General features: G+C 46.4%; 1 protein-coding gene across 3 annotated transcripts in view; it reads right to left on the bottom strand.

Moving 5' to 3' along the window:
• Positions 1–15787, bottom strand: part of LOC138665669 (WASH complex subunit 2C-like) — a 152710-nt gene that overhangs the window by 49873 nt on the left and 87050 nt on the right. For all 3 annotated transcript variants that reach the window (XM_069753348.1, XM_069753347.1, XM_069753349.1), the window contains one exon: positions 13938–14078. In XM_069753348.1, coding sequence (XP_069609449.1) covers positions 13938–14078 — 141 coding nt within the window. The remainder of the gene's footprint in view (positions 1–13937; positions 14079–15787) is intronic.

Genomic DNA, 15787 nt, shown 5'->3' with positions numbered 1-15787 from the left:
TAAACATTGGAGATCCCCCCAGAAATGACCCCATTTTGGAAACTAGACCCCCAAAGGAACTAATCTAGATGTGTGGTGAGGACTTTGAACCCCCAAGTGCTTCACAGAAGTTTATAATGCAGAGCCGTGAAAATAATAAATACGTTTTCTTTCCTCAAAAATAATTATTTAGCCCAGAATTTTTTAATTTTCCCAAGGGTAACAGGAGAAATTTGACAACAATATTTGTTGTCCAGTTTCTCCGGAGTACGGTGATACCCCATATGTGGGGGTAAACCACTGTTTGGGCACACGTTGGGGCTCGGAAGTGAAGTAGTGACGTTTTGAAATGCAGACTTTGATGGAATGCTCTGCGGGCGTCACGTTGCGTTTGCAGAGCCCCTGATGTGCCTAAACAGTAGAAACCCCCCACAAGTGACCACATTTTAGAAACTAGACCCCCCAAGGAACTTATCTAGATATGTGGTGAGCACTTTGAACCCCCAAGTGCTTCACAGACGTTTACAACGCAGAGCCGTGAAAATAAAAAATCATTTTTCTTTCCTCAAAAATGATGTTTTAGCAAGCATTTTTTTAGATTCACAAGGGTAACAGGAGAAATTGGACCCCAGTAATTGTTGCGCAGTTTATCCTGAGTACACTGATACCCCATATGTGGGGGTAAACCACTGTTTGGGCACACGTCAGGGCTCGGAAGTGAGGGAGCACCATTTGACTTTTTGAATACGAGATTGGCTGGAATCAATGGTGGCGCCATGTTGCGTTTGGAGACCCCTGATGTGCCTAAACAGTGGTAACCCCTCAATTCTACCTCCAACACTAACCCCAACACACCCCTAACCCTAATCCCAACTGTAGCCATAACCCTAATCACAACCCTAACCACAACCCTAATTCCAACCCTAACCCTAAGGCTATGTGCCCACGTTGCGGATTCGTGTGAGATATTTCTGCACCATTTTTGAAAAATCCGCGGGTAAAAGGCACTGCGTTTTACCTGTGGATTTTCCGCGGATTTCCAGTGTTTTTTGTGCGGATTTCACCTGCGGATTCCTATTGAGGAACAGGTGTAAAACGCCGCGGAATCCGCACAAAGAATTGACATGCTGCGGAAAATACAACGCAGCGTTTCCGCGCGGTATTTTCTGCACCATGGGCACAGCGGATTTGGTTTTTCATATGTTTACATGGTACTGTAAACCTGATGGAATACTGCTGCGAATCCGCAGCGGCCAATCCACTGCGGATCCGCAGCCAAATCCGCACCGTGTGCACATAGCCTAATTCTAAAGGTATGTGCACACTGCGGAAAACGCTGCAGATCCGCAGCAGTTTCCCATGAGTTTACAGTTCAATGTAGACCTATGGGAAACAAAAATCGCTGTACACATGCTGCGGAAAAACTGCACGGAAACGCAGCGGTTTACATTCCGCAGCATGTCACTTCTTTGTGCGGATTCCGCAGCGGTTTTACAACTGCTCAAATAGAAAATCGCAATTGTAAAACCGCAGTGAAATGCGCAGAAAAAAACGCGGTTAATCCGCCATAAATCCGCAGCGGTTTAGCACTGCGGATTTATCAAATCCGCAGCGGAAAAATCCGCAGAGGACCAGAATACGTGTGCACATACCAAAACCCTAACCCTAGCCCTAACCCTAGCCCTAACCCTACCCCTAACCCTAACACATTAGTATTTCCAGCCATGGCCGATGATATTGCAGCATCGGCCATGGCTGGATTGTAATATTTCACCCGTTATAATAGGTGAAATATTACAAATCGCTCTGATTGGCAGTTTCACTTTCAACAGCCAATCAGAGCGATCGTAGCCACGAGGGGGTGAAGCCACCCCCCCTGGGCTAAACTACCACTCCCCCTGTCCCTGCAGATCAGGTGAAATGGGAGTTAACCCTTTCACCGGATCTGCAGGGACGCGATCTTTCCATGACGCCACATAGGCGTCATGGGTCGGATTGGCACCGACTTTCATGACGCCTACGTGGCGTCATGGGTCGGGAAGGGGTTAAAACCTTACCGAGGCATTTTAGATTGCATCACAATTGTGATCCGACTGGCTTAAAGATTCAAGCCATTGCTCAAGTATGCTTAGGTCTTAGAGGAGGCAACCTGGGGAAAGCTTTAGCGCAAAGAGAGAGTAGATGGATTTATTTACTAGGCACTATGGCTTCGCAAGGCCTTAATGAAACTCTGGGCTTCAATGCATTTCTATAAAAATATAGGGTCCCTATTATTAAAAAATTCCCCGTTTTTCAGTTTTTTAAAATTTGTGTAGTTGTGTGTTGTATTTCGTTGGTTTTAATTATTTATTTAATTGTTCAGTGAAGACATATTATAGGAGGTGTCTCTTTGCTATGGTGTGGATAGGATCCATGATGTCTGAATATTAGAAATTCCATTAAATTTTTGAATCCAGGAGCCCTTTCTCTTCAGCAACTCATGGAAATAGGGAATTTTGTGTACTCACCGTAAAATCCTTTTCTCCGCGCCACTCATTGGGGGACACAGGACCGTGGGTGTATGCTGCTGCCACTAGGTGGCTGACACTAAGTAAATACAAAAAGGGTTAGCTCCTCCTCTGCAGTATACACCGCCCACTGGCTCCGGATAATACCAGTTCGTAGCCAAAGCAGTAGGAGATTAACAAGATTTAACCATAGGAACAACATGTCAGAGACTAAAACACTCATCATAGGCAACAAGCCAAAATGGGTGGGTGCTGTGTCCCCCAATGAGTGGCTCGGAGAAAAGGATTTTACGGTGAGTGCACAAAAATCCCTATTTTCCATCGCCACATTGGGGGACACAGGACCGTGGGACGTCCAAAAGCAGTCCCTGGGTGGGAAATAACAACCCAACAGTGTAAACTTATGGCACCTGCTGTCTACAGGTGCGCTACCGCTGCCTGCAGAACATGCCTACCCAGGCTTGCATCTGAAGATGCCAGAGTATGGACATTGTAATGCTTTGAAAAGGTGTGCAGGATAAACCAGGTCGCAGCTTTGCAAACCTGCTCTGCAGACACTTGATTCCTTATGGCCCAGGAAGCACCCACCGACCGAGTGGAGTGTGCCCTGAAGCCCGCAGGGATAGGCTTGCCTCTGACGTGGTAAGCCTCTTGAATAGTCGACCGAATCCATCTGGCGATTGTCGACTTGGAAGCGGCCAGTCCCTTCCGGCGTCCCGCCGGGAACACGAACAGAGCATCCAGCTGTCGAAAAGATGCCGTCCTGGACACTTACTTCCTGAGAGCTCTAACAAGATCCAAGGACCTTGTCCCGAGGAAGAGGCACCAACCCTAAGGAGGTGTCCAGGGTCATGCCCAGGAAGGAGATCCGTTGAGCTGGAACAGGAGATGATTTTTTTAAAAATTGATCAACCAGCCCAGCCGAGAAAGAGTATCCAAGGAAATGCAGATGCACTCCTCGCAGCCTCGGAAAGATGGGCCTTTGACCAGTAAGTCGTCTAGGTAGGGAAGCACGACTAGACCCCGAGAATGCAGAATGGCCATGACCACCGCAATGACCTTTGTGAAAACTCTAGGGGCGGTGGCAAGGCCGAAAGGCAAGGCCGTGAACTGAAAATGTTCCTCTCCGACGGCGAAGAAACCTTTGATGAGGTGGGAAGATTGGGATGTGGAGGTACGCATCCCGGATGTCGATGGATGCGAAGAATTCGCCATGTTCCATCGAGGCATTGACGGAACGGAGAAATTCCATCCTGAAATGACGGACTTTGACAAATCTGTTCAAGAGCTTTAGGTCTAGGATGGGTCTTACTGTTCCATCCTTTTTGGTGACCATAAACAGATTTGAATAAAAATCGCAGAACCTTTTGTCCTCTGGGACAGGGACAATCACTCCGTCTTGTCGGAGCGACTGGATGGCCTGGGAAAAAAGCCTGAGCGCGCATTCCCACTTCGGGAGGGCGGGAAGCGAAAAACCGAGTTGGAGGAGGAAAGGAAAAATTGATTTTGTAACCGGAGGACACCAGATCCCTGACCCACTCGTCGTGAACGACTGCGAGCCAGGCATGACGAAACAAGAGAAGGCGTCCGCCTACTTTGCTGGTGTCGTCCGCACGAGGTTGTGAGTCGTTCAGAAGATGGTTGGGGTCTGGATCACCTGGACCTAGACTGTGTGGAGCGGCCCCTCCAGGAATGGTTGGGTCTGTATGAAGCCTGAGGGCTTTTGTCTCTGCCGGCGCAGCGCCCCGAACCAGGGGAACTGGCTGAGGAATGCCATGCGTAAGTTCCACGAAAGGGCCGAAAACGAGCCTGCGGCTGTCGTCAGAACGGTTGCCTGAATCTCTGCTGGGGAAGGCAAGTACTTTTTCCCCCTGTAGCATCTGAAATCAGTTTGTCCAGCTTTTCACCAAATAGACGGCCACTGAGATATGGCAGAGACGTGAGGGACTTTTTAGATACGGAGTCCGCTCGCCAGTCCCTCAGGCATCGCACTCTCCTAATCGCCACAGCGTTTGAAGCCATAAGTTCAGAGCAGTTTACCGCGTCCAAGGAAGCGTTTACTAAGTAATCGCCAGCCAAGGAAATTTGATTTGCTAGCTCCGCTATGTCAGAAGGAAGGTCACTGTTCTATAAGGCCTTATGCAGAGAGTCTGCCCAACAAGTCACGGCTTTGGCTACCCAGGTAGCAGCAAAGGAGGGAAAGAGTGCCGAGCCAGAAGCCTCAAAAGCTGAAAGGGCGAGACTGTCAACTAGGCGGTCTGGGGGATCTTTGATAGAAGATCCATCCGGCACGAATAGGATAGTTTAGAGGACAAACATGAGACAGGAGGAGCCACAGGAGGGGATTCTCTCCATTGTTTATGGCGATCAGGAGAAAAAGGATATTTGGACCCCAGAGATCTCTGGCCCTGAAAGCGTTTGTCTGGACGCTCCCTATGTCCCTGGACTATGTCCTGGAACTCCAGGTGATTGGCAAACACCCTGTGAGTATGTTTGGTCCTTTTGAAAGACACCGAATTATCCGTACTGGAGGTCGCCGATTCCTCATCAACCTGAAGGGACTGGTTGATGGCCTCAATGAGACTATCTATAGTGCTCTGATAACCTGGCGACTCCAGATCTTGAGGCCCATCAGACTCAGGATCAGAGTCCTGGTCGGAAGAAGTGCCTGGGGAGCGAGAGCGGGAAGAGGAGCTAATGGACGCCGAGGCACCAGAGGGCCTGGGGGACGAGCTACGGACGCGCTTCCTAGATGGCCGCTTGTGCTTAGAGTGAGAGCGGCCCCTGCAGGCTGAAGATTCCGCAGCCGTAGGGGGAAGCTTCCTGAACAGGCGGATTAGTGGTCCTGAGCCTGGTTGGATCCTGGAGGGACTCAATAGCTTTAGTCAAAGAAGCCATAGATTACGAAAGTGACAAAGCCCACTCAGGGGGACTGGTCACCGTGGGCTCGTTTGCGGCAGGGGGCTCCTGAGCGCATTTAGGGTCACAAGCATTACAGAGCGGAGCAGTATGCCCGCTTGGTAGCACAGCCTGACAGGAGGTGCAAGAAGTGAAGAACACTATGTGTTTTTGCGCACTTTTTGGGTTTAGGCAGAGACATGTCAGTTAACCTCAGTGCAGGGCTGTGGGGCACCTGTGCAGCTAGAAGGTGGAGCACTGTGTGCAGGAGTATGAGGGCCTGTGTCAGCGTGCCCCTACCCAGGTCCTGTGTCCTGTCGCAACGCTGTGACAAAGAAGGTTGATGTTGGGGGAGATCGGCCCCCTTAAAAGGGTCCGACACCCCCTTCATCCTCTTGCGCAAAGTAAAAAATAAATTAAGAACGTCTGGAAAAAACTGACGCAGTGTGCCTCCTACGGACACTAAGCAAGAACTGGTATTATCCGGAGCCACTGGGCGGTGTATACTGCAGAGGAGGAGCTAACCCTTTTTGTATTTACTTAGTGTCAGCCTCCTAGTGGCAGCAGCATATACCCACAGTCCTGTGTCCCCCAATGTGGCGATGGAGAAAATTGAAGTCATCTGGGTTGCCATCAAACTCCCCTTTTTCTTTCCTCATTTATCTACCCATGGTGTGGTTGTTCAATCGAGGCTTATTGGGGTTGCTATCAATTTCCTCATTTTTCTTCTTTTTTTGTTGTTATTATTGTATAATAATAACCATATAATGTGTTATTTAGCTAAAAAATCATGTGTATATTTAATTTATTAATTGATCTGGTAGTAAATGTCACTAGTGTAGTTCGTGTATTTAATAATTAATAATTATTTATGATTATTCACTTTATTATATGTTAATACTTATATATGAAATTTATTATTAATTTATTAATCCTGTATATTTTAGTTATTTAATAGGTATTTTTGTGTTTCTCCACTTTATTTACTTATTAGCACATTACTAGGTACACTGTTTCCTTTAATACATTTAACCCCTTAGCGACCGCCGATACGCCTTTTAACGGTGGCCGCTAAGGGTACTTAAACCACAGCGCCGTTAATTAACGGCGCTGTGGAAAAAGTGAATAGCGCCCCCCAGAGTCGGATTTTCTCCGGGGTCTCGGCTGCCGGGGGTAGCCGAGACCCCAGAGAACATGATTCGGGGGGTTTTTAACCGACCCGGCATTTGCGATCACCGGTAATTAACCGTTTACCGGCGATCGCAAAAAAACCCCCAAAAAACGCGATCTCTTTAATTTCTCTGTCCTCCGATGTGATCGCACATCAGAGGACAGAGAAAAGGGGTCCCAGATAGCCCCCCGATACTGACCTATCTCCCCAGGTGCTCCTCGTGGCTCCCGGTGGGCGCCGCCATCTTCAAAATGGCGGGCGCATGCGCAGTGCGCCCGCCGGCCGGCACCGGGAGAGTCTTTGGGATCTCGGCTGCCGGGGGTAGCCGAGACCCCAAAGAACATGATCGGCGTCGGTTTTACCGACCCCTGTTTTGCGATCGCCGGTAATTAACTGTTTACCGACGACCGCAAAAAAAAAAAAAAAAATCAAAGTGTAATTCTCTGTCCTCTGATGTGATCGCACATCAGAGGACAGAGAAATAGGGGGATTCGGGGACCCTATCATACTCACCGGTGTCCCTGGATCCTCCTGCTGCTCCTCCTGGCTGCCGGGGAAAAGAAAATGGCGGGCGCATGCGCAGTGCGCCCGCCATCTATCGCCATCTGCCGGCCGACAGAAGAGCAGTTGGGGCTAAAATTAGGGTTAGGGCTAGGGTTAGAGCTAGGGTTAGGGTTAGGGTTGGGGCTAAATTTAGGGTTAGGGTTGGGGCTAAATTCAGGGTTAGGGTTCTTTCACACTTACGTCGGTACGGAGCCGTCGCAATGCGTCGGCCCGACATACCGACGCACGTTGTGAAAATTGTGCACAACGTGGGCAGCGGATGTAGTTTTTCAACGCATCCGCTGCCCAATCTATGTCCTGGGGAGGAGGGGGCGGAGTTACGGCCAGGCATGCGCGGTCAGAAATGGCGGACGCGACGTACAAAAAAAGTTACATTGAACGTTTTTTCTGCCGACGGTCCGCCAAAACACAACTGATCCAGTGCACGACGGACGCGACGTGTGGCTATCCGTCACGATCCGTCGGCAATACAAGTCTATGGGAAAAAAAAACGCATCCTGCGGGCACATTTGGAGGATCCGTTTTTTGTCCAAAACGACGGATTGCAACGGATGCCAAACGCAAGTGTGAAAGTAGCCTTAGGGCTAGGGTTAGGGTTGGGGCTAAAGTTAGGGTTAGAGTTCTGATTAGGGTTAGGGTTTGGATTAGGGTTGGTATTAGGGTTAGGGTTGGCATTAGGGTTACGCTTGGGATTAGGGTTAAGTTTGGGATTAGGGTTAAGGTTAGGGTTGCGATTAGGGGTGTATTGGGATTAGGGTTAGGTTTGAGGTTAGGGTTGAGATTAGGATTAGGGGTGTGTTGGATTTAGGGTTTTAATTAGGATTATGGTTAGGGTTGACATTAGAGTTGTTTTGGGGTAAGGGTTGTGATTATCGTTAGGGTTAGTGATTAGGATTATGGATCGGGTTGGGATTAGGGTTAGGGGTGTGTTGGGGTAAGGGTTGGAGCTAGAATTGGGGGGTTTCCACTGTTTAGATACATCAGGGGGTCTCCAAACACGACAGCCAATTTTGCGCTCAAAAAGTCAAATGGTGCTCCCTCCCTTCTGAGCTCTGCCGTGCGCCCAAACAGTGGGTTACCCCCACATATGGGGCATCAGCGTACTCGGGATAAATTTTGGGGTCCAATTTTTCCTGTTACCCTTGTGAAAATAAAAACTTGGGGGCTACAAAATCTTTTTTGTGGAAAAAAAAATATTTTTTTATTTTCACGACTCTGCATTCTAAACTTCTGTGAAGCACTTGGGCATTCAAAGTTCTCACCACACATCTAGATAAGTTCCTTGGGGGGTCTAGTTTCCAAAATGGGGTCACTTGTGTGGGGTTATGTTGTGAATTCTGTTTTCGAACTCCCTCCTGTGGTCATGAATGGTACTTCGGCGAGTTCTGTTCATGCACTCCCTGTGGTGGCTGTGAGTGGAGCTGCTGCTTCTGAGGTTCCTTCCACAGGTGACGTAGTTTATTCTTTAGCAGAAAAAAGAAAAAAATATATGCCAGCTCACCTGTCGGCATGTGTTGTGGGGAAGCACGGATAACGTGTAGTCATCACGTGAGCAAGCAATCCAAAAAAAGAGAAAAAAATCCAGCTTCCAAAAACTTACAAATTTATTCAGGATAAAAGGCAAAGTCCAGTCCAATCCAATAAATCACATAGTGAAGAGTAGCAAGCTACGCGTTTCGAACAATGGTATGTCCTTTCTCAAAGCTAAGGTTCATGCCTTTCATTTGGCTCGTCCTGATCGGCCTGGGAGCTCTGGTGAGGGTTCGGTGAACCCTCCTCAAGGGGGGGGGTACTGTTGTGAATTCTGTTATCGAACTCCCTCCTGTGGTCATGAATGGTACTTCGGCGAGTTCTGTCCATGGACTCCCTCTGGTGGCTGTGAGTGGAGCTGCTGCTTCTGAGGTTCCTTCCACAGGTGACGTAGTTTATTCTTTGGCTGGCTGTTCTATTTAACTCCACTCAGATCGTTACTCCATGCCAGCTGTCAATGTTCTTGTACTGGTTCAGTTCGCTCTTGGATCTTTCTGGTGACCTGTCTACTCCAGCAGAAGCTAAGTCCCTGCTATTAATTATTTGTTCTTTGTTTCCTTGTCCAGCTGTCTATGATGATCTTGCCTTGCTAGCTGGAAGCTCTGGGATGCAGAGTGGCACCTCCGCACCGTGAGTCAGTGCGGAGGTCTTTTTGCACACTCTGCGTGGTCTTTTGTAGTTTTTTGTGCTGACCGCAAAGATACCTTTCCTATCCTCAGTCTGTTTAGTAAGTCTGGCCTCCCTTTGCTGAAACCTGTTTCATTTCTGTGTTTGTGACTTTCATCTTAACTCACAGTCAATATATGTGGGGGGCTGCCTTTTCCTTTGGGGAATTTCTCTGAGGCAAGGTAGGCTTTATTTTCTATCTCTAGGGCTCGTTAGCTCTTAGGCTGTGAAGAGGCGTCTAGGTCGTGTTAGGTACGCTCCACGGCTATTTCTAGTTGTGTAATAGGATTAGGGGTTGCGGTCAGCAGAGCTCCCACTTCCCAGAGCTTGTCCTGTGTGAGTTTAACCATTAGGTCGTTCCGGGTGCTCCTAACCACCAGGTCCATAACAGGGTTACTACTGTTTAGGTACATCAGGGGCTCTGCAAACGCAACATAACGCCCACAGACCATTCTATCTAAGTCTGCATTCCAAAACAGCGCTCCTTCCCTTCCGAGCTCTGCCGTGCGCCCAAACAGTGGTTTACCCCCACATATGGCACATCAGTGTACTCGGGATAAATTGGGCAACAACTATTGTGGTCCAATTTCTCCTGTTACCCTTGTGAAAATAAAAACTTGGGGGCTACAATATCTTTTTTGTGGAAAAAAAAATATTGTTTATTTTCACGACTCTGCATTCTAAACTTCTGTGAAGCACTTGGGCATTCAAAGTTCTCACCACACATCTAGATAAGTTCCTTAAGGGGTCTAGTTTCCAAAATGGGGTCACTTGTGGGGGGTTTCCACTGTTTAGGCACATCAGGGGCTCTCCAAACTCGACATGGCGTCCAATCTCAATTCCTGCCAATTCTACATTGAAAAAGTAAAACGGCGCTCCTTCACTTCCAAGCTCTGCGGTGCGCCCAAACAGTGGTTTACCCTCACATATGGGGTATCGACGTATTCAGGAGAAATCGCACAACAACTTTTGTGGTCTAATTTCTCCTGTTACCCTTGTGAAAATAAGAATTTGAGGGCGAAAAGATCATTTTTGTGTAAACAAATGCGATTTTTTATTTTCACGGCTCTACGTTATAAACTTCTGTGAAGCTCTTGGGGGTTCAAAGTGCTCACCACACATCTAGATAAGTTCCTTAAGGGGTCTAGTTTACAAAATGGTGTCACTTGTGGGGGGTTTCCACTGTTTAGGCACATCAGGGGCTCTCTAGACGTGACATGGCGTCCGATCTCAATTCCAGCCAATTCTGCATTGAAAAAGTCAAACACGCTCCTTCACTTCCAAGCTCTGCGGTGCGCCCAAACAGTGGTTTACCCCCACATATGGGGTATTGGCGTATTCAGGAGAAATTGCATAACAAAATTTATGGTTACATTTCTGTTTTTACACTTGTGAAAATAAAAAAAATGGTTCTGAATTAAAATGTTTGCAAAAAAAAGTTAAATGTTCATTTTTTCCTTCCACATCGTTTCAGTTCCTATGAGGCACGTAAAGGGTTAATAAACTTCTTGAATGTGGTTTTGAGAACCTTGAGGGGTGTAGTTTTTAGAATGGTGTCATACTTCATTATTTTCTATCATATAGACCCCTCAAAATGACTTCAAATGTGATGTGGTCCCTAAAAAAAAAGGTGTTGTAAAAATGAGAAATTGCTGGTCAATTTTTAACCCTTATAACTCCCTAACAAAAAAAAATTTTGTTTCCAAAATTGTGCTGATGTAAAGTAGACATGTGGGAAATGTTATTAACTATTTTTTGTGACATATCTCTCTGATTTAAGGGCATAAAAATACAAAGTTTGAAAATTGCAAAATTTTAAAAATTTTCGCCATATTTCCGTTTTTTTCATAAATAATTGCAAGTAATATCGAAGAAATGTTACCACTAACATGAAGTACAATATGTCACGAAAAAACAATCTCAGAATCAGCGGGATCCATAGAAGTGTTCCAGAGTTATAACCTCAAAGTGACAGTGGTCAGAATTGCAAAAATTGGCTCGGTCATTAAGTACCAAATTGGCTCTGTCACTAAGGGGTTAATGATAAGCACTATATACATGGTTCTAATGAACATCGCAGTATTATACTAACGAGGTATTGGCAGCACACTAGTTCATTTGATTTTATTCCATTAACCAACACTATTATTACCCGTATATCCTCTCCGGTTTGTAGTATACTGATTCTTTTCATTGATTCATCTCAGCATCCGGTTGATGCATGCGCAGATCAGAACAACCCCGTGACTTCCTGCTCTACTCAGATATGGTGACGTAGAGCGTTTCACGGTTGCGGTCCAGGCGCGGAGAACAGGAAGTCACTGTTTACATTGAAGGAAGTTCATGGATCAACGCATGTGCAAATATGGGACGGTAACGCTGACATTGAGATCAGCTGTGTGCGTGGGGATAAATAGATGGGCACAATGCGGCGTACACATAAGCCCCTATCTGAGGAAGCCATTACGGCGAAACGGTGCTGTCGGGGTTACTGACGGGCATCCAGGACAGGACATATACTTATGTGAGTAAGAGGATACATGGGCTGGAGGGGGGGTAATGCTTATTGAAGCACCCTTTCTGCACTAGACACTTTATCTAACAACTTGCAGCATGAATTCAGGATTACCGTATATACTTGAGTATAAGCAGAGATTTTCAGCCCATTTTTTGGGGCTGAAAGTCCCCCTCTCGGCTTATACTCGAGTCATACCCAGGGGTCGGCAGTTGAGGGGGAGCGGGGGCTGTCTAATTATACTTACCTACTCCTGGCACGGTCCCTGCAGGTCCCTGGCTTCCCGGTGCCGGCAGCTTCCTCCTGTACTGAGCGGTCACATGGTACCGCTCATTATAGTAATGAATATGCAGCTCCACCTCCCATAGGGGTGGAGCCGCATATTCATTACTGTAATGAGCGGTAACGGTGACAGCTCACTACAGAAAGAAGCTGAGGCAACGGGGAAGCAGGGACTGCACAGCGCCAGGAGCAGGTATGTATAACGGGGAGGGGAGCGCTGCGCGATATTCACCTGCTCCTCGTTCCGGCGCCGCTCCATCTTCAGCAGTGGCGCTCAAGTCAGAGGGCGAGGTGACGTGGTTAGTGCGCGCCCTCAGCCTGAACGTCAGTGCAGAAGATGGAGCGGCGCCGGAACGATCAGCACGTGAATATTGAAAGCGCTGGGGGCCTGAGCGACGGAGAGGTATGTGATGCAGCACTATATGGGCCCATAATGTTTGTGCAGCACTATAAGGGGCCATAACGTTTGTGCAGCACTATATGGGCCCATAATGTTTGTGCAGCACTATAAGGGGCCATAACGTTTGTGCAGCACTATATGGGCCCATAATGTTTGTGCAGCACTATATGGGGCCATAACGTTTGTGCAGCACTGTATGGGGCAAATATCTTTATGGAGCATCTTATGGGGCCATAATCAGCATTTGCGCAGCATTATATTGGGCAAATATGTCTATGGAGCATCTTATGGGGCCATTATTAAAGGGACTCTGTCACCTGAATTTGGGGGGAACAATTTTCAGCCATAGGGGCGGGGTTTTCGGGTGTTTGATTCACCCTTTCCTTACCCGCTGGCTGCATGCTGGCTGCAATATTGGATTGAAGTTCATTCTCTGTCCTCCATAGTACACGCCTGCGCAAGGCAAGATGGCCGCCCCTATGGCTGAAAATTGTTCCCTCCAAATTCAGGTGACAGAGTCCCTTTAACCTTTATGCAGGATTATATGGGGCATATTTTAATATGGAGTATCTTATGGGGCCATAATGAACTGTATGGAGCATTATATGGGGCTCCAGATTCAATATGGATATTCAAAAACACTTAACCTACTGATGTCTCAATTAATTTTACTTTTATTGGTATCTATTTTTACTTTTGACATTTACCGGTAGCTGCTGCATTTCCCACCCTAGGCTTATACTCAAGTGTAGTTTTCCCAGTTTTTTGTGGCAAGATTGGGGGGGGGGGTTCGGCTTATACTCGGGTCGGCTTATACTCGAGTATATACGGTATTTGATTATTTTGCTCTTAGGTTAAACTATCTAGCATACTGCATATAGCAGCGTTTAAGTGGAAGTTTTTGTACTTGGTATCCCCTTTAGCCTTTACGATTTTTTCCTGGTTTATCCTCAGTAGTTTTATGAAATTTCCTTGTCTGGCTTTATTTCTATGTTAAATAAACTGATGTTTTTATAACGCATTTATTTGCCAATGCCTTTTTTTCACCTGCAACGGGCATGGTGTATGTGAGAAGTAACTTCACTATGGGGAGTCCGGCTGTGTCTGACAGCTGGCTCTCCTCTCCTGCAGCTGTTTTAAAACATCACTGCAGAACAGAATGTGGACCACCCAGAGGATTATCATTTATGGATGATCCAGAAATAGGTAAAATACATTTCATTTGATGTTTGCCAAACTAAATAAGCAGTTGACTTCTAGTGTTGCTTGTGTTCCTAGCAAACAATGAGATTAGGCCAGTTTCCCCAGATTGTAGCCCTTGGGCAACGGTATGACTGACTCCACGAACAATCATTTCACCTACTTTCACTTTGTTATCACAGAGTTTAAAGAATATCGGTTTTCATACATTTGTTTGAAGCTTACCTTATTTTCTTCTGTCAGTGGAGGCAACTGTTCCTCCACAGCTTGTATTTTTACTTTAGGTTCGTGTTTCTTATATGAATGATCGGTTATGGATGTGTTCTCATTTTCTTCTTTTACAGTAACAGATGTCTTTGGCTGATCCTATGATAAAAGAAAAAAAGTTAGTAATTAAAAACATCCCAAAAACTTTTAAATTTGCTGAACACTGTAGCTAGCGTCATTTGCTGAAAATAAATCCTGGAATACAGTTACTAAATAACATTTTCAGATCTCAACTTGTGGATATTTCACTAGCACCGGGAGTAAATTTCAGAGGACTACATAATCTGATCATCAGCAACAAAGAAAAAACAAGAGACAGAAAGTTCCAAAGATAATTTAAATAATCAAAATTAAGTTTATTAAATGACCAGGTACAGATGGAAAAAAGGAAGAACGGGAAGGGTTAAACCCACCAACACATGCTGAGAATAGGATACTCAGGGGACATTATTGGCATTGACAGCACAGGCTGCAGGGACATATAGAGTCTTATAGAGTGTGATCACATATATATTGCACGTTACCCAAATAGCCTAGTGAATCAATATCCTAGGTCCTGTAATACAAAGCAATAAAACAGCCACATTAGCTCATGTCATTACCGGTAATCAGCCAGGAGTATGTCCACGAGCATCCTCCCCGACGCGCGTTTTGGCAATATAGCCTCTCAAGGCTCCAGGGCACCGCCATGGGTGCTTCTTTCGCACCGGCGTATGCAAATCTGTTCCTGGGCTGTGGGAGCTGGACCTCTCCCTGTCAGATCAGTCGTCGATGGACCGCATCCCCATTTTCATGCGGTATATCGACAACATATTTTTGATCTGGCAGGGAACCAGTGATCAGCTGCAGGAATTCATAAAATCATTAAATAACAATGACAAAAATATCTTCGTCACCTATCATGGTGATAGAGATAGGATTGACTTTCTTGATGTGACGATATGGAGAGATGAGAATAACATGCTGCAAACCACGATCTATAGGAAAGAGACCTCCACCAACAGCTTACTGCACGCCTCGTCTGCCCACCCCAGACACATGATTGATTCTATCCCCATTGGACAGTTCCTTCGATTACGAAGGATCTGTTCCAATGATGAGGACTTCGAGATGAAAGCTAAAGATCTAAGTGAGAGGTTCTGTGAGAGGGGTTATGGTGGACGTACTATCAAACGGGCCTACCAGAGGGCGAAATATTCTATTCTTTATGCTCGGGAGGGTCGTAGGAATACTTCCAATAAAATACGATTTATTACGAATTACCATACCCAATTCTCTCGGATGAGAGAATGCCTCCAGAAAGCATGGCCCATTTTACAAACAGACTCTATCCATAAACAGATCCTCCCAGAAACACCAAGTGTAGTCATCCGTCGTTCTAAAAATTTGAAAGACTGTCTTGTTAGGAGTCACTACAGGGGGTGTTTCTGGATCTGGATTTATTGATGGTGTGGGCCCCAGGTGTGGATGTGTGCCTTGTGGCCGGTGTGTCGCATGTCCCAATATACATTGCATTGACACATTTACTAATTCCTCTGGATCGAGGATATATGAAATTAGGAAACATATCACATGTACCACCAGGAATGTGGTTTATTTTGCTATGTGTCCTTGCAATCGGATTTATATAGATCTTAATACACGCCAATTAAAAGTGCATGTACGAGAACACGTACTTGGGATTGAGGCGGCCGCCGGCCATGATGACACATCCACACTTCGGACTTTACCTCGTCATTTTAAGTTGCATCACAACTGCGACAGTTCCACACTCAGAGATAGGGGGATTGATATGGTGGATCCGGGGA

Source organism: Ranitomeya imitator, chromosome 2 (assembly GCF_032444005.1).
Source record: "Ranitomeya imitator isolate aRanImi1 chromosome 2, aRanImi1.pri, whole genome shotgun sequence".
NCBI lineage: Eukaryota > Metazoa > Chordata > Amphibia > Anura > Dendrobatidae > Ranitomeya > Ranitomeya imitator.
This window is presented reverse-complemented; position numbering and strand designations above follow the sequence as displayed.